Source organism: Nothobranchius furzeri, chromosome 6, assembly GCF_043380555.1.
Source record: "Nothobranchius furzeri strain GRZ-AD chromosome 6, NfurGRZ-RIMD1, whole genome shotgun sequence".
Classification (NCBI taxonomy): domain Eukaryota; kingdom Metazoa; phylum Chordata; class Actinopteri; order Cyprinodontiformes; family Nothobranchiidae; genus Nothobranchius; species Nothobranchius furzeri.
The window spans coordinates 26,699,561-26,727,060 of record NC_091746.1 but is presented as its reverse complement, the minus strand read 5'-3'; the positions used below and the strand labels follow the sequence as shown (position 1 = coordinate 26,727,060).

The window sequence follows — 27,500 nt, the reverse complement described above, 5'->3', positions numbered from 1 at the left end:
AAGATAAACTGTGATAAACCTGCTTCAACGTGTTTTTACTCTAAACCGTCGAGCGACGATGTCGCAACAAAGAAGCTGAGTTACCAAAGAGACTAAACAGAAAACCTCAAGAAGTCATTTTTATCCCTAAAACAGAAAAAAACATAAAATTAGTTTCCTAATGCGTGTATGCGGGAATTGGAATGGAACGGAAGTGCTTAGTAATGTTTGCTTAGGATGAGGATTGCTGTAAAGACTCTGACACAAGTCAGTGACTCGATGCAACCTGCTGGGTTCCTTATACAGGAAACATTTTACGGATGGGCTAAATGACCTGACCTGTACTGGAATGTTTACCGTGTGAAGGTCCTTGAGACGACCCTGGTCCTGATTTGGCGCTTTATACGTAAACTTGAATTTAATTGTGTTGAATAGAAGGGTACAAGTGGGGGGGTGTTAGATTATCACTGGCGGGGGGGGGGGGGGGGGGGGGTATGATGATGATGATGATGATGATGATGATGATGATGATAATAATAATAAAATAATAGTAATACTAATGATGATAATAATAATTATTATTATTATTGTTATTATTATTATTAAATAATAATAATAAAATAATAGTAAAACTAATGATAATAATAATAATATCATTATTAAATAATAATAATTAAATAATAGCAATACTGATAATGATAATAATAATAATAATAATATTAATAATAATAATAATAACAATAATAGTATTAATAGTAATATTAATAGTAATAATAATAGTAACACCAGCGTGAGGTTGTAAGCTGAACTAGGGTTTAATGAAAGCCTACCTAGAGAACAGATCTCCCTGACTAACCAAACCTTCCCACTATTTATGTATTTTTTTTTATTTTTATTATTTAACCAGGAAGGTGCCGTTGAGATTAAAAACCTCATTTTCAAGGGAGTCCTGGCCAAGAGGCAGCAAAAGCTACAGATACGCATTTTTCATTTACACAGACATGTTATGTACAAAATTACAGAGGGCAGCTACAACACAGGGACTCTGTCTCAAGGACACTCACTAACATGCACTTTGGGGACATTTCGGCTTTTGTCCATTGTGTCTCTGAGGAGAAGCAGAAATGGAAAAGAAGAATACCAAAAATGCCAAAGCCTTTTGCTGAGGGCCAGTACCCGTTTGACCGAACAGACACCACAAGTGGCTCGCACGACATTTATCGTTTTTATCACTTCTCCACACACCATGTTTGTTTGAGGTCCATCCTCATTGCTTATTCTCTCTCTCTCTCTCTCTCTCTCTCTCTCTCTCTCTCTCTCTCTCTCTCTCTCTCTCTCTCTCTCTCTCTCTCTCTCTCTCTCTCTCTCTCTCTCTCTCTCTCACCCACTCACTTCCTCATTCACACAAACTCACAGTTGGTAGTTAGAGCTGTAATCATAGCTCTTGCTGTAAAAGGAGTTTATTTGTTCTCATTCATGTGCTCACAATGTTTAAAACAGGATCCACCCCTCTATCCATGATGGGTTGTCAGGGACTGGTGTCTGTCTCCAGCAGCCAATGGGCAAACCGGCAGAGAACACCCTAGACAGGTTGCTAGTCCATTGCAGGACAACACAAAGACACACAGAGCAAACAAACACGCACGCACACACACACACACACACACACACACACACATACACATATTCTCACACCTAAGGACAATTTAGAGAGACCAGTCAACCTGACAGTCATGTTTTTGGACTGTGGGAGGTACCTAGAGAGAACCCACACGTGAGAACATCCAAACTCCTTGCAGAAAGGCCCCAGGTCAGGATTTGTACCCAGAACCTTCTTGCTGCTAAGCAACAGGGCTAACCACCGCGCCACTTTGCGCCACACTCTAAATAAACTATGTTCACACCCAGAATCAAACCCAGGACTTCTGCATGAGAGTCAGATTTATAGTATCTGTAACTTTTATATCGTTGATGACAGCTGAAACAACGTCAATCCAACAAACGGTTCGGAGCGAAAATGGCTGTTTTGTTGCTAATTTGCAGGAAATATCTAGAAGAAAGTTCTACAGAAAGTAGCTAAGGGTCCTCAGAAATTTAGCTAGCTTTGTCACTAGGCGTTAGGAACAGCGACAAAGTGGCACTGCCTCTCGTTCTGCTGCTAAAGCTACTGATAGCAAATGCTACGGGCTATGCCTGAGCGTGAACGCGCATGAAGCAGCCTGCTCGACCCGAGCATCTCTCTTTTTCTGTGATTTTACAGAAAAACAGGCAATCACAGTAAAAATGCCAGGGCTCATTCTACAGGACCAGGGCATTGCAGGAGAATATATGAAGAAGACATTTATTATTTCTATACATGTTTTGGCTGTCAAACTTCCATAATGTCCCTTTAAGTCTTTAATTCTTCCACTGAACCTTTTCCCAGTGCACCTAATTTCAGCCGACGGTACCTCACGCCGCACACACCCACGTGCTGAATTTGGTGAAACAATGAGAAGTTCTGTGAAGAGCAGAGGATTGAGGATAAGCCAACGGACAAAATCAGAGACCAAGCCAAAAAATAAACATGGGATTATCAGGGATGTCGCACACATGAACAGAAAACGACGTCCGGCACTCTGATGTGGGCTGTCACTGGCACACTTGTGTAAAAAATGTACATTTTAAAAATGTTGTAGAAAAATAGACAAAATGACTCTCCAAGAAAGCAAACTCATTCATAAAGTGCATTAATGTGAGTGAATCAGCGAGTGCATATCAGCAATAACTGGAGAGGACACGAAATCTGATGGATGATGAAGCGTGCGATGGATGTAGATGCAAGAGAGAAGGGCTGAAAGATGCAGAGTTCGAGGGATGGGAGGAGGAGCATCAGCTGTGGGGGATATACCTCAGATTATGAACCGGTGTCAGATGCTCCAGTGACAGACTGAGAGACAGAGTGGGCTGAGACGCAGAGACAGGGACAACGTCTTTGTGCATGCTAGCTGGACTGCAGAGATGACTGAAATGAAAAGAGCTCCGTCCGTGGACGCGTCGGAGGGGAAGTTAATAAAGAAGGTCTGTGGATGCAAATTCCATTAAAATGACCGTCAGTGCTGCCAGTGATGCTCCGGCTAACGCCACATGTTGCTCAGAGGTGGCGAGTTTTTCCTCTGACTGGACAGACTCAACATTTACCTGAAATAATTCTGATTTAACCACTTTAATCAGTATTTTAACTCACTGAGAGACTTTTTATTCCAGGGAAGAGTTTTCTTTTGGATGGGAAACAGTAATGATCTCATCTGTTGCTGCAGCATCGTCATATTTATTTTATTACCAATGAATAAATAGCTTTTTTTTCTATTTTGACTACTTGTTTTTTCCAGGGTTCCATCAAAAAGAAGATCGAATCGTTCAGGCGATGGAGTTCGGCCAGCATCAAGAGGCCACCAAAGCCTAAAGCCAAGACCCTGAGCCTGTCGTCTCCTGATGGAGACCCTGAGGACCTGTGGCTGCCAGAGGGAGACAAGAGGAAGCTGCATCCCATCGTTGACTCTGTCTTTGGACAGGTATGGCCGGTGGTCCTTCTGTGCTAAAGCTGCATCCTCACACTGACCCAAGTCCCCCTTCAGCAATGCAATGTTTTCAGTTGATGTAAATCTGAATGCAGCGTGTCTAAAAATACCCTCCTGGTGCTCTGGGTGGACAGCTGTAGCAGTAATCTGGCTGGGTCGGACCTGGTAAGAACGTATAAAGTGCATATCAAGTTCAGCGTGGCGCACGTCTGAACCGCTGCGGTCACATTAGTGAGCAGATAAGCACCGTAATGGTGGATTAATTTAGCTTCTGGTGAGCTTTTCTGAGGAATTCAACAGATCAGGTTTCAGATAAATAAGTAAATAAGTAACGTCCCTCTCTCCTTCATGGTTTATCACTGTGATGGATGTCAGCTGTATCTGGTAAACAGGACATCATTTGGGATCAGTGGATGAGAGTAAACAGGTTTCAGCTGAATTTATGTGCTCATTTCAGTTGTTTGGAAAAACTAAATTTATATTGAGGAGAGCTCAGAGAGGAGCTGCTTCTCCTCCACATAGAAAAGGGTCAGTTGAGGCAGCAGTTGAGTCAGCGGCATCCCAGAAACCAGTGGCCCTTTGAGGGTTTGGTTCCCTCTGTTTTCTCCTCTCGCCTGCTCCTCATTCATCAGTCATCACCTGACTCTCATGTATTCATCAGTTTCTTTGTGATTAACCACTTCATGGTTTGCTTGCAGGACTAACTTCCCTCTTTTGATGTGCTTAAGCCAGACTTTATTTAGCATATTTCAGCATTTTTAAACCACCAAACAGTTCCTGAGCGCAGCCACAGCCGCAGTCGTCTGCTCCCCACGGGGATGGATCAAATGCAGAGATTTTATTCCATGTGTGATGATGACTGTGGGACTTGACTTTAGCTTTCACACTTGCATTATTGTGTGTGTGAGAACCTTGTGTGACTGGCTCTCTGCCCTTTGACTTGAGTTGTTCTTCTGGGACTCTATTTTTTTAGAGATTTCATCTATTTGGGTTTTGATTCTCCGGTTTTGCTGTTTTTTGTTATAATCCGATGTATTTTCTTTAAAATAAACTGGATTAAAACCCTCAGCTGGCCTCGTGCCTCCCTTGTCCTCCATTTGGGTTGAGTCGGTGCTGAAAGCATGGGCCTGTCACTCTTCTGTTGTTTTCCTTATGTGAAAAAAATATTTAAATGACTTGAGTGAGGTTTGGATTGTAAAATATGAAAAAAGGGGTAAATAAGAATGAAATATATCAGCTTGATTAATTGAGATCGATGAGTAAGAGATGGCAGCAGTAGGGCAGGAGGTTGAACGGGTTGTCCAGTGTAGCGTCATGAATGTCCTGTTTTTGACCTAAAGGTCATGATCTGCTGTGTCTGCTCGAGCAGAGTCTCTGACAGCCTAATCTACATGAGATAGTGGCCAAGGTCTTTCATGCACTCTGCTCATCTGAACTGCTTCACCTCTGTTACAGCTCAAGACGAAGAACTCTCTTGATAAATACATAATCAACAACTCTGTTATTACCAATAATAATGTGAGCACAACGTTCAATCAATCTGTGAAATGACAATGTTATTACTTGATATTATAATCATGTGATCAGTAGTATTTTACAAGTTATTATAATCCTGGACATTTGCACTAGACACTAATGACATGTAATGCTAAAGTCACACGACACATTTCCTTTTGTCTGATCCAATCAGAACCGTCGTTTCTGATGCAAGGCGTGGTTATCTGTGGTGTTTGTATAAACCCTCTTTTTCATGTCAAATTCTGATTCGCCAGTAAACCAAAATATGACAATTATAAAAACTATCCCACGCCACCTTTTCTTTAGTTCAAGTGTTCTAGAGAAGTCTCGGACCGGCCATCCGGACTTCCTCTTCAGCCAAAAGAACCTCGACAAGCTGGATAAAATCTGTTGCAAGTTACACCTGACCGCAACGGTTCCTTCAGAATAAAAGCTGAACCTCACGACCCCTTCAGGGTCTCGCTGACACCAATGGTAACCTGTCGTGACCTGGAAGCATTCCAAGACTAGTTTGGTCGGCACCGCTGCTTTTCTACCGGCTTCGGTACCAAGGAGGGTCCAAGAGGACCTCGACATTCTGGATCTAAACGGAGGCTTCCCCTGGGGTACGTAGACCGACAGATGGCGTTTCATGTGTGTTATAAACCTCCTACTAAAGTTTAGAGCGAAACATTCACTCCCACTCAGAACTAACTGCTTCTCCGGATCCGCTGGTTCTGAATAACATTCCACACACACACCATCATCATTCATCACGTCTCACTCCACCTTAGTCCATCAGTACACAGAGTGTTGAAGTTAGTCTTGTTTAAATTGTGTAGAAATAAATTTCTTAACTATTATAAACCTGACTCTCTCTTTCCTCGGAGTTAATACAAAGTGTCGCTTAATCCCTGCAATAAAATGTTCTGATCTTCTGGTTAAAATAGTCAAAAGATCCATCAGATTGATATTTCATATTTCTATGGAAGCTCACATTTTATGTTTCATGAGTAAGATGTAAACGACCCATTCTTTACACCAGTAATCAGAAGGTTGCAGGTTCGATCCCCGCTCAGGACACAGAAGGCTTCTGTTGTGTCCTTGGGCAAGACACTTATCCCATCTTGTCTGCTGGTGGTGGTCGGAGATACTGATAACGCCTGTAGTCGGCAGCCTCGCCTCTGCTGCCAAGATGTGTATAAGTTAGTGCTTAATTTGTCTTTTGACAAAACATTCATATAAATATTCTTGTTTTTGTTTTAGTCATTTGTTAGCTGGCTAGCTACATGTAACTATGTGCTGTTAGCTTGTTAGCTACACATAGCTACGTGCTGATTGCTGGCTAGCTACATGTAGCTATGTGCTGTAAAGCCGGGCCTACACTGTGCGACATTCACTTTTTTGAGCCGATTTTCCACTCGTGCGAGAATCCACAAGATCGGGGCGAGTTTTGCGCTGAGCGTCGTGTAGTGTACAGGGGGTTATGAGAGGCAATTAACACCACGCGACCAGCTACCGATCAGCAATCATGAGCTTGCACAGACTTCTGGAGTGTTTGATATTTTGCTCGTCCCTCGTGAGGGTATCGCACTGTTGAAGCGGCGCAGCGAGTGGCTGCAACCCAAAAAGTACCAGAACCGCTCACGGCGCATGCGCAATCCTGCATCAACACCGCTCGCCCGCTATTTCCCTAATAACACACGTTTTTCGTTTCTATTTCTACACGTTTTTTTTTACACACACAGTGAGAAGGATTGTCAAGAAAGCGTGTTTGTCGTGTTCATGTCAAATTAAACCAATCACAAAACACAGATTTACTTTCTTTATTTTGTTTTCCTCATCCAACCCCCATAAATCCCTGTGTCCTCCTGCAGCACTCCCGAAGGACAACAGGCAAGACAAGAAAGTCTGACGTGTTGTGTAAAAACTTCTATTTTTAGCATATTTTTTAGGTCCGACGTGTTGCCACCAGATGTACAGTGTGAGCACATGACTCGTGAGAGCTGCCCTGCGAGGAAGTCGTACAGTTTGAGCTGAAGCTGAGTGCTACAAGTGAAAAAGTCGCACAGTGTCCGCCCCAGGGGTTGCATGACTTAATTTTTTTTAAAGTCGACAGTCAAGTAATGAAAATCGAGTCGACTTCGACTAGTAGTTGATGATGTCATACACCTGAAGCGGCATGGGGGGGGGGGTCGGTAGGTTCGCTGGAGTTTTTTGACAATTAAAATTAGCGCCCACATTTTCGAAGTTAACACATCTCTTTTAACAACGGTAGTTTCTGCATCCTACTTCAGCCCTCTCCCCCCTCCCCCTGCGCAGCAGCCGCAAACTCACTGATGCACCTGCAGCCTTTCCTGCTGCTCTAAACATTAAAATAATTATTTCATTTTCTGTTCCTCACTTCTGATTACCTTCAATAGTGTTTGTTTGTTGCAACCACCAGGTACAAAAACAAACTTGTTTTTATTTGATAATTTTTCTGTCCTGCCTGTTTATTATCTTCCTGCATCTCCTCTCAATCCTAAAGAAAAACTGCTACCTGGGTTCATATATATTCACCTCATGAGTTACCTTTGAACTGCAGTTCTAAAAGATCTACCAACCACAAAAACAGCGGAGTGCCGCTGCTTGCCAGCCGACTACAACGGGACCGTTTTTGCTGCGGAGTTCGTGCCGGAGCGGAGCGGAGATAGTGGAATCTTGGGGGTGCGTCACCGGAGGAAAAAACAGGTGAAGAGCCTCGCTCCGCAGCAGCAAAACGCATCAGGTACAAATAACAGACAGAAAACATTAAAGGAAATGAGCCAACATGAACGATCGCGTGTTTAATTTGTTTTTGAGGTGGTGACACCTGATTTGGCAGTGCTCAGGACGCAGATGTCTGGAGCGCGTCAACGATCAGAGCTTTGCATGCGTAAACTGGTTAAGATTAGGATGGGGGTGAGGGGAAGGTTTGGTTAAATGTCTGTTTTACTGCTGGTGTCAGTACCAACGCTCTGGCACAGCACGTCGCCTCCGCCTCCCGACGCGCAGGGGCACATCACCTGCTGTCTTTTCCGAGGACTGCATCTTGTCAGTCATTATCACGTGACGGCGACTAGTCGATGACAGGCATAAAAAGTCACTACAGAGCCGTGAAGTCGACTAGTCGACTAGTTCATACAACCCCTAGTCCGCCCAGCTTTAGCTGACTGGTTACACATAGCTACGTGTTGGTTGCTGGCTAGCTACACATAGCTATGTGCTGTTAGCTACCTAGCTACACATAGCTACATGCTGTTAGCTGGCTGGCTACATGTAGCTACGTGGTGTTAGCTGGCTGGCAACACGTAGCTACGTGCTGTTAGCTGGCTGGCTACATGTAGCTACGTGCTGTTAGCTGGCTGGCAACACGTAGCTATGTGCTGGGAGGACAGCGTGTGTTCAACATATCAGGCAAATTTCTGTATCACAAATTGTGACAAAGCTGTGACAAATAAACTATAATAGCTCAAGTCCTTTTGAGAGAGAAGAGAAGTTTGATTATATAATGTGTATGGTATGAAATGGTTGCAGGGCTGCTGCACTGAGCATGAGACACACGCATTCATATACAAACATTTTCTGATATTAAATTTTAATGCCGAAATCATCAAACTGCCTCCAGCAACAAAACATTTCCCTGAAAAAGATACAAGAACTGGAAAAAGCTTCAAAAGTGCAAAGAAAATTCCTGAAAGACCTTCAAAAATTGGAGGACTACCAATCGAGTTCATTCTAGTCTACAAACAAGTCATGCTTCTTGTGAGAAGATTTTTAAAAAATAATTGGGAAAATTCAAAAGTTTTAAACAGCACTCTGATGTTAAAGGGTAAAAGTCTTAAGGAATTTAAAATAAGTGCAACAGAACTCTTCAATGGAAGACAATTAAAAAATAAATCAAAGAAAAAACAATTTCGTTTGTCTTTGTTGCAAATTAGATTTTTGTTATTTATTCGTTTATTTATTTATGAGCATCTGTGTTGCATGGTGGTGTAGCGTAAGCAAATCGATGATTTTTATTTGTTATGACCAGGAAGATGTAATATTCTATATAAATATAAAATATAAACCGGCTAGGTCTTTATTTTATATTATCAGAAAATTCTAGGATTTAATTCAGAAGATTAGGATTTAATTCAGAAGATCTAGGTTCTTTGCTTTTTCAGTGGTCAACCACACTTCGTGTTATTACATGAAAGAGTCGGGTTTATAAAAGTAAGAATTTATTTTGCAAACAATTAAAACATGACTAATTAATTAAGCATTTACTGTGGGTGGATGTAACTACATGTGGTGAAGGAACCTATGTGTGAAAGCGATGTCAGTCAGAGCTTCCTTGTCTCCCGCTGAGTTCTGGTGAAAAGAATTGGTTTGCTCTAAGCTATAAAGTTATCATCAGACGCAATCTGTCACGTCTACTTCACCCGTTTTGGAGAGACCCTGTTGGTGGATCCAAACGTCGCAGGGGCCGGCTGACCTCTGGCACCAGAGGGCTGTAGAATACCGTGGTACCGACTCTTCAGTCCAGAGATGTCTCGGGTCACAACAGCTGGATGGAACCATGTGTCCGGCGGACTCTTAAGGAGTCTAACAATATCAGCTTTGTTTCTGCAGGAAGTGTTTGCTCGTCAGCTTTGCAGGTGCAAAAAGGTTTTGACGACTTTGATGGTTAAAGAGGTTTTGCTACAGATGGCCGGTCCGAGCGATTCTCTAGAACTGTCGAATCACTCAGGATGATCCAGTTTTAAGGTTTTGATGTTATGATTTGCACAGCCAATCAGAGGCTGACAAGTTTGGGAGATGTTACCAAGACAACTCAGAAACACGCCTTCTTTGATACCGGATGTTCTGACTGGTTTAAAGGACAAGTTATGTGTACTGAAACTTACTTGTTATTGTGTGAATGCAGGTGTGAGGACCTCGTCGTACAAACATGCTGAACACACTGCAGTGATATACACAACACAGCACAACATCCATTCAGTGTGCACAGATTAATGAAGCATTTCATTATACTATAATTGTTATAAGTAGTAATAAACAAATGTTATTTAATGATTATCTAGATCAGTGGTTCCCAAACTTATTTAGCCGCGCACCCCCTTCTATGTCCCGACCATGTCGACGCACCCCCCCCCCCCCCCCACCAGCCCCCACATCGGTGCATCTCTCTCTCTCTCTCTCTCTCTCTCTCTCTCAAGTTAGGGCACATATGGAGGACACGCGCGCGACAGAACATATCGGCGTGCGCAGGCCAGAGTGCTGAAGCTCGGAGCATTGTTATTATGAAGCTAGGGCACATGTGGAGGACACGCGCGCGCGCGCGACGGAACATATCGGCGTGCGCAGGCCAGAGTGCTGAAGCTCGGAGCATTGTTATTATGAAGCTAGGGCACATGTGGAGGACACGCGCGCGACAGAACATATCGGCGTGCGCAGGCCAGAGTGCTGAAGCTCGGAGCATTGTTATTATGAAGTTAGGGCACATGTGGAGGACACGCGCGCGCGACGGAACATATCGGTGTGCGCAGGCCAGAGTGCTGAAGCTCGGCGCATTGTTATTATGAAGCTAGGGCACATGTGGAGGACACGCACGCGCGCGACAGAACATATCGGCGTGCGCAGGCCAGAGTGCTGAAGCTCGGCGCATTGTTATTATGAAGCTAGGGCACATGTGGAGGACACGCGCGCGCGACGGAACATATCGGCGTGCGCAGGCCAGAGTGCTGAAGCTCGGCGCATTGTTATTATGAAGCTAGGGCACATGTGGAGGACACACGCGCGCGCAAAAATATACTTGTTTTCAATTACATTTATTGTGCCCACTTACTTTTTCTTTGGCCCACCCACAAATGAGTTTCTACGCTAATGGTGACATATGACAGACTTCTCTGAGCTCCGCAGCCATTACACTTTTCACCTCGCGCACCCCCTAGCGGCAGCTCGCGCACCCCCAGGGGTGCGCGCACCACACTTTGGGAATCCCTGATCTAGATTATAAGTCATGGAAGAAGTTCATATTGATTTAGGAAATCATTCTTGATTTTAGCCACTGATTCGAGCTGGAGTTGTTCCCTCTGTGGAGGCAGACAGATGGGACCTTGGGAAAGAAAGTTATTGTTTATCTTTCAGACTTGCAGAGTCTGAGAGTCCCAGCTGGTATGAAGGCAGGCTCATTTAAAGGGAACACATGCAGTGTTGTGTCTCCTTTCTGACCAGATGTTGAAAGGTCAGACTGTACCTAAACTAACCATTGCTGGACGTTACAGTGGAGCTCTGTTGCCTCACAGGTAGAAGGTTGCAGGTCAGAATCCCAGCTTTAGTGTGTACATTCTCCACATGCATGTTCAGCTTTCCTCTAAGCTCGCAGGTGCACCAGCATGTTTTATTTAGCCGCGTGTTGCTAACGGCTGCTTAAGAATAAAACGACCAAAGGTCCAAAGGTTTGGTTCTTATCAGCTGAGACATCAGATAAGTGGAAGCTGTGAGCTGCCGATATATCATGTGACACACCTGTACGGCTTGCCATTAGTGTTTTTATTCATCCATCTAAGAATCATTTTCCCGTGTGGCTGAGAAGTATGAAATGAGTGACTCATATTTGATAATTCAGCTTTTTCTGAGAGAGACTAGTCCTTTCCGTCACTTCCTGTGTCCTTGTGTCTCCATCTCCTCCATGTTTCCTTCCTGCCTCATGCTGCCCCGGTTCTACCTTTATCCCAGTTCATCCCATCTCTCCTGTGTATTATTTTTCTATTTGGATTTGCTTCTCTTCCTCATGTGACCTTTGCCCCTGTGTTTCCAGGCAGTTATATCAGGGTTTATTCTTTTTGCTCCTTGTTAGTTTTATTCTGTTTCTGGTGTGTTATTAGCTTCTAGTCATTCCCTTTAGCCTTTGGTATAGGTTTCTGTCTCCCAGTGAGTTTCTTGTTGGATTATCCTGTTCTCTCTGCCCCCTAACACAGCTCATTAGCCTCACCTGCCTCTTTTTAAACAATCAGCATTCATCACCTGTTTCCTGTTCTCCCATCACTCGCCCCTGTGTATTCATACTCCTGTTTGGTCACCGTTGGATCGTCACGGTTGCTACTTGTGGTTTCTCCTAAGTTCTTTAACAAGTTACTGGACTTAATTACCTTACCTGGCTGCTCCTGGATTGCTGCATTTTGGTCCTACACCAACATCACCAAACCTTTTGACACCTTCTGCATCATTTGTCCACCGTCTCTTATTTCAGCTTTTCTACATAGCTGGGCATCAGTGGTTATGGAATCTTGACCCATATCTGCACTGCACTGCTGTGTTCAAATGCTCACTGATCAAAACTTAAAGAGCAAGTCACCCCCAAATAAACTTTTTTTTGCTGATAAACTAAATAAACGAGTGTCTAATCGTGCTGCAGACACGTGTTGTCAATAATTTGGCACTTCAGTGCATCTTAGTTAAAATTTAAATATTCAGCCTAAAACTGTCAGTGTTGTGCCGTTGTCAGGTAAAAACTCTGCACTGTATTTTAATTTAAATCTGCCACCACTATTGGCTAAGAAGTATGCTATGATGTAAACTGGTACATTATGATGTCACAATGCTGTCGTGAGCCTGAATGTGTGTGTATTTGTTAGCGGCTCCGCCCCCTTGGTCTGCCAGGCAACAGCATGTGTTGCATTTTTCAAACATGAAGTGGGAGTGGAGTTAGACTCTGATAGGGGTTGACTTGCTCTTTAATTAAAAATTTAAAACAGTTTGTGTTGTTTTTCACAATAAAACTCCATCTGCGGAATCTATATTCTAAATAAAGTTTGCAGCTGTGTTTTAGTTGTGAATGCATGCGATGCAATGAGGCCATGTGCATAAAAACACGAACAGATTTTGTAGACAGATTTAAAAGTGGGTTAGCTGATGGACCATTGTGACCACCACACTCTGCAAAGCAACAGTCGGGCTCTAAACTGGTGGATAAAGAACACGCGGTCCTGCCTTCTCTGGCATTCTGTCGACGTTTATCCCGTCATGCTTTTGTTAAAGAGATTCTCTAATCCACAGGAAAAGGAACTCAAATCTAACTTTTACGTCACATGAAAACACATCAACCAAATCTGGACAGGTGCAAAAGGCATTATCCTCCGTTTAGTGAGTAGGTGGGCGAGAATGAGAGCAGCGAATGTGGGACAGACCATTAATACGGCGTTGAAGCTAGAAAAACCATGTCAGGATAAATGGAAATGCCATTTTTCTATTAGTTTGTCCGCTTGCCGTTGACACAGTCGACTCCTGTTTGAATCCTTGTTTACGTCGGTTTATATGGTAACTTCGTAGGTACTTCATAGACTTCCTTCATGTTTAAGCTCAGTTTCTTCAAAAGTAAAATCATAAAATATTTTTTAACTCCCTCATTGGATTTATTCTTTATTTTACTCTGCATCTGGTGGAAACAAATGCTTATGGGTGAATTATTACAGACGGGAGAGAAAGGCAGGTGCATCATTATATCCTCTGTGTCTGGGAAGAGCTAACATTTTTCTACTTAAAGGTGTGGTTCACATCTGCAGTGGTCCCTAGTAGGAATCAATGCCGTGTAGGTCCTTCTCAGGGAGAGAGAAAAAAAGCACTGGTGCACCGTTTCCAGGAACTATAACAGCTGAGCTTCAGACGACAGGTTTTGGAGTTTCATTTCCTGGTATTTTTATCCCAACTTCCTTTTATCTCCTGCTTTTATTTGTCTATGTGTTTTTGGTCGGCCCTTGCATGGGTCACTGGTGTTTTAAACTCTTTTGTGCACGTACAGTGCTTTGGTTCGCCTCCTGGCCGATGGAAAGGGCTTTATAAATAAAGTTGATGATATTTGGACATCTCTCCTCTGATTGGCTAACAGAAACACAACTCTACCATTGACTCTGTTTGCTCTGCAGCGTGGACGTTTTATCTCCACAAATAACACAACCCTGGAGGAGTTTTGCTTTGTGGTGGAGTTGCTAGTTCTAAAGCCTACTGCACACTGGATCGGGTTCAATTTTTGCCACAAGCTGCTTCTGGGACGCAACAGTTTCCTCAGTTAGCAAAGGGCTAGACAGGAAATCACACACGGTTTCAGTTAAAAATCTCTGGTAATTTTCAAAATAAAAGTTTATTGTATCGATGTGATTACATATCTATGTGGATTACGTCAATTCAAGTGACCCAATGGCTTATTTACTCCCAGCATCATTCCAGATGTACAGCGGTGTGTTTTTCATGGCTTTAATCCTGACAATGGAGAGGAACATCATCAGATAAGGCATCAAACGGTGATATCAAATAGGGCTGGGCGACATGGACCAAAACTTATATCTCGACATCTTTTTGCTGATTTTTGATATACGACATATATCTCGATATTTTTCCTCCTGTAAAATATTTACAAGTTAACTCCCTTCAAGCTGTCTTGAGAAATTATAAACATAAATCAGTAGATTAAATGCATAAAAATGTACACTTGTCTAACTTTAACCTTAGTGTCTATAGAGCTCTGGGAGTTGACGTCACTTCTCGCGGCATGCAACAGCTCAAATTGAAATGGCGCCATCTTGGCAGGCAGAAGCCCGCAGCTGGACTATTTGTTATTGTCAGAAAACTCAAACGGAAAATATAGTACATTCCCGTTGTGCCCCAAGATGCCAGAACAGACGCGGACGAGATAAGGGAAGAGCCTTCTACAGGATTCCCCAAGATCTGGAACGCCGCAAACGTTGGATCATTGTAATAAAACGCGCTAGTGACCGGGCTAAAATGAAACTGTGGGATCCCGAGAGTAAAGGTTTTCGCTTATGCAGCGACCGCTTCATATCAGGTACTTAAACCAACGTTTCCTCAACTGTGTATGGTATTTATTTTAAATGCTTTTATTACGATTCTTAGTGGGCTTCCTAAACTTATTTTGGCGTGGCTTTTTCTGTCTCATTACTCACAGCAACAAGTAAACGTCACGTAAAACGTTGCCTCGTGATTTCTGCGTGCTGCCGTTTACGTGTTTTATGATCACAGCAATTAACCGGCTAAGCTGTATTTCATTTTTAAGCAATGGTTGATCAATTGTCAGATCACACATAAAAAGCACTTTGGATTGCTATTATCTGTCTCACCGAGACTGATCTCAGACAGATCCTGAGACTCTCCTGCCTGACATATTTATTTTATTCACAAAAAAAAATCAGACTAGTGATTTCTCTTGGCGTTGAGTTTATACAGTCAAACAGCACAGCACTCTATTTAAACTTCTTACAGGTAAATTTATGTTGTGTTTTTTTAAATTAGTTTTATAATTTATAAATGCCAGGGCTTCTCAAATCCAGTAAGAGGTCCTCTCCGACAGCTTCTGCCGTTTTTAAAATGTATCCCAGGGGCACGGTAAGGGTCTTAGATGTTTAGTCTATTTAATTTCTGACTATATAAAACGATTTCTTCTGTTTTAAAGCGTGAAGTAAACTCAGACGGAGTAAAATCCAAGCCGATCCCGTTCACGTTGTTTACCTATGTTGCCTGCCAACATGGCGTCTACTCTCTGAGAGTAACGTGATGTCCGGAGCTCTATTCTCTGGTACAGCTGTCTGTTTAAACACACACACACACACACACACACACACACACACACACACACACACACACACACACACACACACACACACACACACACACACACACACACACACACACACACACACACAGTTGAGAGCTAGAGGTGTATCAAATGTCCCACAGGCACTTTTTAATTTATATATTTATAATTAATGTAAAATTATTTCTATTTCATCTAGAGGTGGCCATAGCTTATATTTCTTGTCCAGAGAAAAAAAAATCTATCATGTTAAACTAAATTTATGATGATGTAATTGCATCTACAGAAGATCACATGGGTCACGCACCGTGGAGTTATTAGTTATTGTAGTATTGGCTCATATCAGCGATTATACTGTAATGACTCAGAGTCTCTGGTTGCTCTTTTATGAGTGTTATTTTCGGGCTACTGTCGCCGTAACCCACGCCTTACAAACTCTTAACTTTTTCAACAGAATCGCTCGTAACGGAGTATTTACCAGCATAGCAAAACTGGAAAAAAACGGACCCGGAACAACATTTCTCGCCTTCAAAATAAAACGTTTACCCTATAGTTTACTATTCAAACCCTTACAATACGTTTGAGGTAATGTGGCCACTTCGGCTATCCGTAGATGTTTCCCATTACATAGGGGAGGGAGGGGTTTGGCTCGTCTCTCTGGCTCCGCACACGCAGGATGGAAAAGCAGAACTCCGTTGGCGTTGAACGTCTCCAAATAATTAAAATCCAGAATGCCAAATGCAAAGTTTAGAGCAGCACATTTACCCAGAGGCGCTCGCTTAGAGACGGAGCAACATGTCGCTAGCATTGTGGCTAATCGCTAGCATAGCAGTTTGACCAGTTATATCGATATAAAGTCATCTTGTATCTTGTTTAAAAATTAAATCGATATTTTAAAAATATCGATACATCGCCCTGCCCTAATATCAAACATGATTTTTTCCTTCTGGGTTTAATCGCAGATGGCACAAACTCGAGGGATTTTGTTACTTCATGAGTCGAGCCAGAAGCACAGCGGGGAAGCCGCATCGTGGCTGAGACTTGCCGGTGATTGTTACGAGTAAACGTTTCCGCTGCCGTTCATCACTGCTGATGCTTCCAGTGTCCAGTAGCGGTAAGAGTTAGCTTCTACTAGCTGAGATGTTCTCTGCTGATACCCGTGGCAGTGTGACGTAGATCTTTCAGGCTTTTCTAGTCCGTTTATTTTCTGTCTGAAGCTAATGCATGTTCAGCCAGCATGAAAAACTCAGTGACCTATTAAAATCAGAGCTAATCGTTAAAAAAATGGTTTCTGAGTGTTCTACACCTTTAAGGGCTTTTGTTTTAGACGTGAGTGATGGAACCTGTCTGTTGAAATCTTCACCTTCTGGCTTCAGACCAGTTTAACATCCACACCCGTGCAGACACTCCAAACAAAAGCTCCCCCGCTTCTACCTTGACCTGGAATAAAACCTCAGAGCTGTACTTACTGATCCTCATCCCATCTGCTTCACATAGCGGCTAACAGTTAGCCGCTAACCTGTTTGATAGTAAGATAATTCAAAAAAGCCTCAACTTTATTGTTGCAGAAAACCAACTAGAACTCCAAAAAGTAGAACAGAGGTTCCGAAAATGTTCCTGCTGGCCTGTTTTCAATTCAATTCAATTCAAAAATACTTTATTAATCCCAGAGGGAAATTGATTGCTGTAGTAGCTCAGAATAATAATAATAATCAAGTCATCAAAGAGTTATTGTATATTACAATGGCTAACGTTCCTGTGGCTCGCTGGTGTTTCCTCAGCTGTGATGCTGCTCAGGAGGAGGCTTAATGACAATCACTCATGTCATCAACCATCCAAGATCTGCTTCTCTGGTTTCCACCTCACCAACATGCACCTGTTTGTGTCTGTACCATTTTTATTATCTTCGGCTGCGTGCAAGCTTGATTTTGATTTTGATTAAGACAGTTTTCTGCTAACTCGGTGTGTTTGGTCACAAAACTCTGAGCCTCCTGTAGTCGACCAGAGAGGAACCAAACGGACCCGGTTCATGTCAAACACTGGAGAGCCATCCTAGGTATGGTTGTGCTTCTGCTACTGTCTGTTTAGATCTCTGGGCTACATGGTGAAGCAAGGATTAAAGAAAGTTGAGTAAATATAGATATTTATTGTGTGTGTGTGTGTGTGTGTGTGTGTGTGTGTGTGTGTGTGTGTGTGTGTGTGTGTGTGTGTGTGTGTGTGTGTGTGTGTGTGTGTGTGTGTGCTAGTCAACGTATATTCAATTAAATTCAATTCAAAAATACTTTATTAATCCCAGAGGGAAACTGATTGCTGTTGTAGCTCAGAATAATAATAATAATCAAGTCATCAAAGAGTTGTTGTATATTACAACGGCTGTTGGCAGGAAGGATCTCCAGTAGCGGTCAGTGTTGCAGCCAAACTGAAGAAGCCTCTGACTGAAGACACTCTTCCGTTGTCGGACAGTCTTGTGAAGAGAATGCTCAGGGTTGTCCATCATTTTCTTGATTCTCTGGAGAATTCTTCTTTGCATTATCTCCTCCAGTGGTTCCACAGTCGTCCCCAGAACAGAACCAGCCTTTGTTATTAGGCTGTTGAGCCTTTTCAGGTCCCTGCTTCTGATGCTGCTACCCCAACAGACGATGGCTGAAGAGATTACACTCTCAACAACTGACTTGTAGAAGATCTGCAGCATCTTGCTACAGACACTGAAGGACCTAAGCATCCTCAAGAAGTGCAGTCTGCTGTGTCCCTTCTTGTAAACGGCTTCGCTGTTCTTTCTCCAGTCCAGTCTGTTGTTCAGGTGAACTCCAAGGTATTTGTATTCCTCAACCACCTCCACTTCTTCTCCCATGATGGAAACAGTGTTTGACTCCACCCTGTTTCTTCTGAAGTCTAAAATCATCTCCTTTGTTTTGTTCACTGTTATGGATGCCAGGCTGGCCTGTGGAGGGAAGCAGCCAGAATCACCAAGCCCTGTTGAATCAGCCTGACACCGCCCCTCCTCCTCCTCTCTCCTGGGCTGCTGAGGAGCACAGCTGCAAGAAATCATCATGATGAGCCAACACCTGTATAAAAAGGCTGTGCCTTCAGCAGTCTGTTAGGCTATAATGGAAGAGTGGCAAAGAATGTGGGAAAGGGGAGAGAAAGGAAGACATTTGTTTCAGATACAAGGGAAAGTTGGACAATGGAAAAATATAAGAATGAATAGTAGAGATCAAGGAATAATATAAAGATTAAGACTGGGACATACTGGGCTTAATAATACGATGCATCTGATGGGGAAACATCCCACAGGTTTGTGTGGATGTGGGGTGGGGGGAGAAACAGTGGAACATGTTTTGTGTGACTGCATACAATATGAGGGAAGTAGGGGACAACTCAGGGAGAAATTAAATTAATAATAATAATAATACATTTTATTTAAAAGCGCCTTTCAGGACACCCAAGGTCACTTTACAGAAAACACGTAATAAAATACAATAAAACAATAATAAAACCCAAACAAGAAAAAACAAAGAGAGAAACAGTTCAATAAAATCAGAGGTCATAGGCAGATTTAAACGTGTGTTTTGAGTTTTGATTGGAAAAGGGTAAAACTGTCGATGTTCCTGATGTCTGGGGGAAGTGAGTTCCAGAGACGGGGAGCAGAGCGGCTGAAAGCTCTGCTCCCCATGGTAGTGAGACGGGCAGAAGGAACCGCAAGATGGATGGAAGAAGAAGATCTGAGTGAACAGGATGGGGTGTGAAGGTCTGAGATATATGGAGGAGAGAGGTTGTGGATTGCTTTGAAGGTATGGAGGAGAATTTTGAAGATGGACCTGAATTTAACTGGGAGCCAGTGAAGCTGCTGGAGAACCGGGGTGATGTGGTGAAAGGAAGGGGTTCTGGTGATAATACGGGCTGCTGAATTCTGGACCAGTTGCAGTTTATGAAGGAGTTTGTTGGGGAGACCATAAAGAAGTGAATTGCAATAGTCGATACGGGAGGTGACGAGGCTGTGGACGAGAATGGCGGCAGTGTGAGGGGTCAGTGAGGGACGGAGACGGTTTTTGGAACGTAGATGGAAGTATGCTGACCGAATTATGTTATTAATGTGAGCCTGAAAAGAAAGTGAGCTGTCAAGAATGACACCCAGACTCTTGACGTGAGGGCAGGGGGAGACTATGGCGCTGTCAATTGTTAAAGAAAAGCTGTCAGATGTTGAGAGGGTGGAGTTAGTGCCAACTAGAAGAAGTTCAGTTTTGTTGCTGTTGAGTTTGAGGAAATTAGAAGTGAACCATGATTTGATTTCAGAGAGGCAGAGTGTAAGGGAGGATGGTGGGAGAGCTGAGCTGGGCTTACTGGGAATGTAGAGCTGGGTGTCATCCGCAAAGCAGTGAAACTGGATATTGAATTTGCGGAAGATTTTGCCGATAGGGAGGAGATATACTATGAAGAGGAGGGGCCCCAGGACAGAGCCCTGGGGCACACCTGACTTGACTGGGGAGGGTTCTGAGGTAAAGGATTTTAACTGGATGAACTGAGTGCGGCCAGTAAGGTAAAATTGAAACCAGCGGAGGGGGGTGTGAGTGATGCCTAAGGAAGAGAGTCTATTAAGGAGGATGGAATGAGAAATGGTGTCAAAGGCCACACTCAGATCGAGGAGAATGAGAATAGAGATTAAACCAGAATCAGCAGCAATGAGTAGGTCGTTAGTGATGTTGATGAGAGCTGTTTCTGTGCTGTGGTGGGGACGGAAGCCAGACTGAAGCTGTTCATAAAGGTTATTGCGGGTGAGATGTGAATGGAGCTGAGATGCAACAGTTTTCTCTAGGACTTTGGAAATGAAGGGAAGACATAGAGACATATAAAAGACATAGGAAGTGGGGTGATGACTCTAAGGAATTTGTTAAATGGTGAAGAAGGGAATATAAGTTGGTTGTTGGGTATCTAAAGCACTGTGGTCTGTTGAATAGAATTTAGTTGTTGTTTTTTTTTCGCTCTTACTCCGACTCACACTCCAGCACAGTAGGTGGTGGAAATGCACCTATAGCAGTTAGATGCCACCCGCCATTAAACTCGAAGAAGAGGAAGAAGTCGTCTGGGAGGCAGCAGTGCAGGTGTTCTGCTGTCCTCCAGGTTTTGTGTAGTTTCAATCCCTTTTTTCGTTGGATTTGTTTGAGTTTTAAACTTTGATTGTTTTTAACTCTTAATGAGAAAGAGTGGATGATCCAGTGGGATCTTTAGTGTGTTCGGTTTTTAAAAGGTAAACTTTGTGTGTGGCAATTTTACCGACCTCGGTTTTAAACACCTTTCGTTGTTGTGGTAAAGCTTTTAAACTAAGTTTTTACCAGGTCTTTTTAGTCAGATTGTTTTAGACTTGTATCAACTTCGGGCTTTTAGAACACCTTCATTGCGGTAAAACTTTAAATATAAGTTTTTACCAGGTGTTTTATGGTTGATAATTTGCTTTGTAATGTTAACCTTTTAGAGAGATCTGTTTGCTTGTGTTTTAATACCTTTTTGTACAAATAAACCCATTTTAAACTCCTCCACCAGTTCTTATGTTACCCCCATCCTTCACATTTTTACCAACACATGTCGGGGATGTAACATTCACGTTCAAGGTCAGAGGATTGTTTCCACACCGCGCCACAAAGCGCTCCACCAGCTCTCTGTACTCAGCTTCCTGTCCATCTCTGATGCACCCGACGACTGCAGAGTCATCTGAGTATTTCTGTAGATGACAGGTCTCTGATTTGTACTGGAAGTCTGAGGTGTACAGGGTGAAAAGGAATGGTGAGAGTACAGTCCCCTGTGGTGCTCCATGTAACTGATCGACTGGTTTGATATGGGGCCTAATAACAGTTTGATATGATATAAAACTGATCCTTGTGGCCTGAAACCAACTCAGTGGCTTCCAGCTGGTTCACTCATGAGCCTGGAGGTGGGCCGACACCCCGACAACAGAATAATAACCCAAGTAATGTTTTTATTTTTAAAGGAATTTCATGCAGCAGCTTTCCCTTTTCTGTTTAGCCATTTTCCTTGGATGACATCTCCACGTCCCTCCCGCTGCCTGGAAACTTCACATCATCCTGAAGGATTTGTCCCATCCTGCCCGTCACCCAATGAAACCCCTGGGAAACAGTCCAGGTCAATCAAACCAAAGTGAAAAAGATCACAACTAGCTTCTGCCTCAAAGTATGAATCTTAACCCAGGACTGGGTTAGGCTTTAGGATGTGATGTGTGCAGATTTTAGGCTTCATTTCAAATGTACTTCCTTTACTTACTACGTAGCCATAGACCACGTATCTTCAGGTTCGTGTGGAAGTCTGACCAAACCGACCGTATAAAGAAATCCCCGTCTACGTGAGCACATGGCCTGAGTTCCTTATTTCAGTGTGACCTGTTTTTGAGTGAATGTTTTTGTACAGTGCAAATAACATAGAGTGTTACTGATCTGAGAGTTAAAGGGTGAAGACGTTTGATGCTAATTTCCTCTAAATATTCCCCAGAGCCATGAATGGACATTTTTCTTGATAAATATGTTTTCTGATGGTTAGGGTTTAACTGTAAAAGCTTGTGCACAATAGGTTTCTGCAGCTTAGAGCACGCATTTTGCATGCGGGACAAACTGGGACCCTCCTGCTTTTGAGACTCAGGTGATGACACCTCAGCTGCACGATCAGCTGTTTGGTTCATGGTGTGAATCTGGCGTCTGTTTTACGTGACTGTTGGTGGGATTCTGTGCTTTTATCATTTAGCTCATAGAGCTCCCTGTTGGGTTGATGTAGGTGTATTTATAGGCTCCACGGTAGATGTGTGTTTGTGGGTCAGCTTGCAGGTTCACAGAGACTTGCTCAAACTGTCTGGCCTGACCCACAGAGCAGCTATTAGCGTCGCGTGGCATGTGGGATCCTGATTTTTGGAAGGTTTCCATCGTGACTTTTGCGGCTGCGGCTCAGGATTTTCTCTTCGTCTGTCTCCTATGAGTGCTTTTGTTTTTGGGACATCTGGTGTGTTTACGGTTGTCGAAGGATAAAACACAAATTCTCACCCAGCTGCTTTGTGTTGGCCGTAAAGCTTTGTGTTAGAACCAGGTGGCAGAATAACAAAAACAGCTGTTTATGTTGTTTCTAGGGTTTTTTATTTTGGGATTTTGTCTAAATTACCTTGAAGTTTTAATTAATTTGAAGAATTATTTGTGTTGATTAAAAATCTAACAGTCGAGGAAATGCTTGCATTGGCAGTTTTTATTTTTCTATTTTCTGTAAACCGGCTGGGTTTCTGGCCGAATCAGAGATTTGTGCACACGCTGTTATATAACCGAGATGCACTGATGCCTCAAACTCTCCATATGAATGTGTTCTTTCTTTAATTTCCCAATGTTCTTAGAATGTTCTGTAAAAAAGAATCTTAATGTTTTTTTCAGCTAGGTTTTATTTATTTATTTATTTACCTCTTTAACGGCAGGCTGATGGCTTGAACAGAAAGGCTCGACACTGACATCTGGTGGTTGTTATGAGGAATCACACTTTTACTACGTCCATCCTTCGGTTGATGCTTGCTGCCCCCTGCTGGCGACACGCAGAAAGACTATTTTAATCCCACAACAGCTGCAAGGTTCTGCAAAAATGAAAACACAATTAGACATTTTAGGTAGATCTTGTGTTGTTATTTTTAAAAACAGAAGTGAACACATGGACTCGACACCTGAAACTAATGGTTGAAATAAAGGTTTGTTGTTGGTTAACAGAAATGTTCCATTTCACCTGAACTGAACCACAGCGGATTAGAGCTGCTGCCTTACTTGTGTTAATCTCTGGCATGCAAACAGCCTTGGTTTTACGCGCACGCACACACACACACACACACACACACACACACACACACACACACACACACACACACACACACACACACACACACACAAACACATACACACACACACACAAACTCTCTCTCTCTCTCTCTCTCTCTCTCTCTCACGGAAAAAAGATTATCACAGCTTTTACATTTATTAAAAATACATGAATATAGAATTGCAAAAATGCCAAAGTTTTAGTCAGGACCTAAATAACTTTTTTTCATTTAGGAGAGGAAGCTTTATTTGTAGCATAGTTCATACACAGAGGCATTTCAATGTGCTTTCCATTAGCGAGAATAGCACCAACATCAAAGTAATGTGAATACATGCCTGTTATTGATAAAAGAGGAAATAAAGTTCAGTAAATATGTATTTATGCTAATGTAGTTTGTTTAATTCAGTAGAACAAAATAAATGATGTAACTTAAGTAGAAATGTGATTCTCAAAGTCCCAGATTGAAGTGTTTTTATTTATTTATTTTTTTAAATAAAACTCCAGTATTTTTAAGTTTAAGTGTACCACCTCGCTGATGGTAGATATTCTTAAAGGGACTGAATCTTGAGCCAGATCAGAGGAGAGCTTCAGACGACAGTATCTGGAGTCTTATTTCCTGATATTCTGACATCTCAGCTCTGATTGGCTAACAGTTAGCTTCTATAGTGTAGCACAACTAAACTTCCTAAATCACAAGAGGATCCTGTTGGAAGCATTCTTGACTAAGTGAATATTAGATCCATCCATTTTCTTTCGCTTATCGGGAGTCGGGTCGTGGGGGCAGCAGCCTAAGCAGAGAAGCCCAGACTTCCCCCTCCCCAGCCACTTGGGCCAGCTTCTCCGGTGGAATCCTAGGGCGTTCCCTGGCCAGCTGAGAGACATAGTCCCTCCAACATGTCCTGGGTCTACCTTTAGACCTCCTCAGTTGGACGTGCTTGTAAAACTTCACTAGGGAGGCATCCTAACCAGAAGCCCGAGCCACCTTTACTGGCTCCTCCTGTGGAGGAGCAGCGGGTCTACTTCAAGCCCCTCCCAGATGACCGAGCTTCTAACCTTATCTCTAAGGGAGAGCCCAGCCACCCTGTGCAGAAAACTAATTTTGGCTGCTTGTATCAGAGATCTCGTTCTTTCGGTCACTACCCAACGCGCGTGACCACACTGTAAAAACTCATCTATAGAATTTACCCAATAAATCTGAGGTAACAATTTGCATAGCCTTTTTTGTGGTAGATTTATTTATTATATAGGTGAGGGTAGGAACGTAGATCGACCGGTACATCAAGAGCTTCATCTTCTGGCTCAGCTCTCTCTTCACCACGACAGACCGCTACAACAACCGCATCACTGCAGACGCAGCACCAATCCGCCTGTCGATCTCCAGATCCATCTTTCCCTCACTCATGACCCCGAGATACCTCATCCCTGAGCTGGAGAAGGCATTCTACCTTTTTCCGACTCAGGACCACGGTCTCGGATTCAGAGGAGCGGATTCTCATACAAAAAACGCAAAATACTTTGTTTTTGAAACGTTTTACTGCTTGCCCTCTTCAGGATTAAATAATTCTCCTTTTCAGATGTCCCATCAAAGGTCTCACAGCAGAGGATTCCTCCTATTTGCTGCCTCATCACTCTCATCGCCTGTCAGCACAGTTCTTTCTCTCTAATCTGAAATTCCACGGATTAAACTGGCAGTCTACTCTCCATCTATAATTCTACCGTCCCCTCCCCCTATTCATCTCACACACGCACAAGCACAGAAACCCTCAGAGTTTTGCCACACTTGTCTTTTTGAGGCCATAAATGCAACGTTTGAGAGGCAGAGAAGGGCCGGCGGGTGGGATGGGATTAGATTTAGTTGGTTCAAAGTCAAGAAATGACTTCTGATGAGTGGGGGTGAAAGATAAACAGGAGTGTGTGGGTGTGTATGGTTCTGTGTGTGTGTGTGTGTTTGTGTGTGTGTGTGAACAAGCGAGGGGCAGGGTGAGATAGAAAGGGAGGGGGGAAATGGTCGAGTCCTGCAATCAGAGCCCGTCTGGCAGCAGCAGGTTGTTTCAGCCCAGACATGACCCAGCATCACTCTTCTTCCCCCGGCCGTCCACAGAGTCCTACCAAAGCTCATCCAGGCAGCGCCGGAAACTAGAATTTCATGCGGCTTCAAGCTTCTGCTTCACTCTTCAGAGGACCATCAGGATCTGAAGCAGATGTCCTGGGAGGAATGACCTCTCTGGGAGTCTGAAGGTACCACGTCCTCTTTTGGGATGCCTTGGATCGACGGTGGATTCTGGAGCTTGTTGTGACGTTTGATTAGAGAAGTCAGAAAACAAGAACCAAGAAGGAGTGACCCGGGTGAAGTGTTGGAACCACCAAGGAGGAAGAGGAGGTGGGGCGGAGTTTGGGGGAGGGGGCTGGGCGATGGGAAACATCAACAAGGCTTCTAAAAAGAACAGTAAACGGAAAAAGGTAAGAACTCGAGAGAGTAAGAGGCAGTTACCAGCTAGTAACTATAACAGCAGATTGTTTGCGTAATCCGATTGGTTCCTCTGGTTGAAGGGGGCATCAGCTACTGACCAGACTGGCTCCCCGGTGGCCACTGCCATGCTGGGGTCCCTGGGGGGTGCAGGAGAGCTGGACACAGACGATGATGAGGACGAGGAAGGAGGGAGCAAACGTCCGTTTGACGACCCCTTGTGCACTCTGGTTAAGAACTGCAACATGCTGCACAACATAGTGGGGCCTGCGTGCATCTTCCTCAGACAGGGCTTCGCTCAAAGCCAGCTCGTATGTATGACCGTCAGCTGCACACGTGTGACCTCTCAGTTACCCCCAGCACCGCCACAACTTAGAAAACGGCCACGTTCCATTCTGATCCTCTCTGATCATACAGCGATGAGAACGGTGAAGTCAAAGTCATGCTGTTCAGGCCACCCCAGCCCCTCCCCATCTATAAATGTTGCTGGACTTCATCCACATGCTAGTTTTTCTCTAAATAAAACAAAGAGGGATGAGGTTACTGTTTACAATTTGTGAGTTTGTAAGGTTGCCAAATCTGCAGCGAGCTCACGAAGCAGTGCAGGCATTTGAAATTTGACACCGGCAGGCAAAAGGCTCTAGACTTTTTCAAAGAACAAAAGCCAGCAAACAGGAGCGACCTAGAAGTTATTTCTTGTACCCCTAAGAAACCACAGCATATTTTTGTTTTTCTTTAATATCGAGTGAAGCAGGCTAGAGGCTAATGTAGAGCTAAAGATGCTAACATTTATTAGAAGCAAATAGACTAAAAATATTTCAAGCTATGTTTCAATGGCCAGCTACATTATTTTACAGTGAAATGTGTGTGTCCAGTGAATAATGAGTCAATCATGGCGTTTTACTTCCGTTAGCGGTTGTTCAGAACTGTAACAGAAAGCTAACAGCAAACATCCACTATTCCTCTAGTGCCGGAAACAAACTACCGTAATAAGTGTAGCAAGTGCTCCCTACCGTAAAAGACCCAAGAGTGCTAGGGATGCTTGGATCAGTTTTTTTGCTCCCGATCCGATTCCAGTCATATGATTTTGAGTATCTGTTGATACCGCGTCTCGATCCGACCCTTATTAGGAAAGCATTAAAATAATTAGAATACAGATCAAAGTTGTCCTTTAAGTTTCACTTTAACTTATTAAGGAAGTACATTGAATAAAATTGTGTTTGCATTATGAATATATTTAAAGGTAGCAGTGTTGCTTTTGTTTCAAGTTGTTTACTCCCTCATTATGCAGCGACATTGATCAATGCATGTTGCCATGAAGAGGTAGGCAGGCGGAGCCTCGTCGGCAGGCAGGCAACTTTTTCCAGCACATCACCTGCAGCTTCAGCGCAGCTCCGGTGCTGCAAGAAAACTGGAAAACTGAACTTTCTGCAGGTTGTTGGCAATTTCTCGTTGTTCATTAGCATATCTTTCTCTGTCGGCTGGCTCCACGTTTTGTCAGACTTCACCGTGAACTGGGACTGTTAGTGGCAAACTG

The 27,500-nt window shown here is 43.3% G+C and overlaps 1 protein-coding gene across 2 annotated transcripts in view; it reads left to right on the top strand.

Moving 5' to 3' along the window:
* Positions 1–2,882: 2,882 nt before the first annotated feature.
* cabp2a (calcium binding protein 2a) overlaps positions 2,883–27,500 on the top strand; it is a 35,090-nt gene continuing 10,472 nt past the window's right edge. Inside the window, exons 1-2 of one of the 2 annotated variants that reach the window (XM_054743899.2) lie at positions 2,883–3,039; positions 3,351–3,533. In XM_054743899.2, the coding sequence (XP_054599874.1) occupies positions 2,980–3,039; positions 3,351–3,533 (243 nt within the window). In that variant the 5' untranslated portion in view covers positions 2,883–2,979. Of the gene's footprint in view, positions 3,040–3,350; positions 3,534–25,354; positions 25,957–26,046; positions 26,275–27,500 lie in introns of those variants that run through there. The other variant, XM_015972050.3, reaches the window with a different exon arrangement.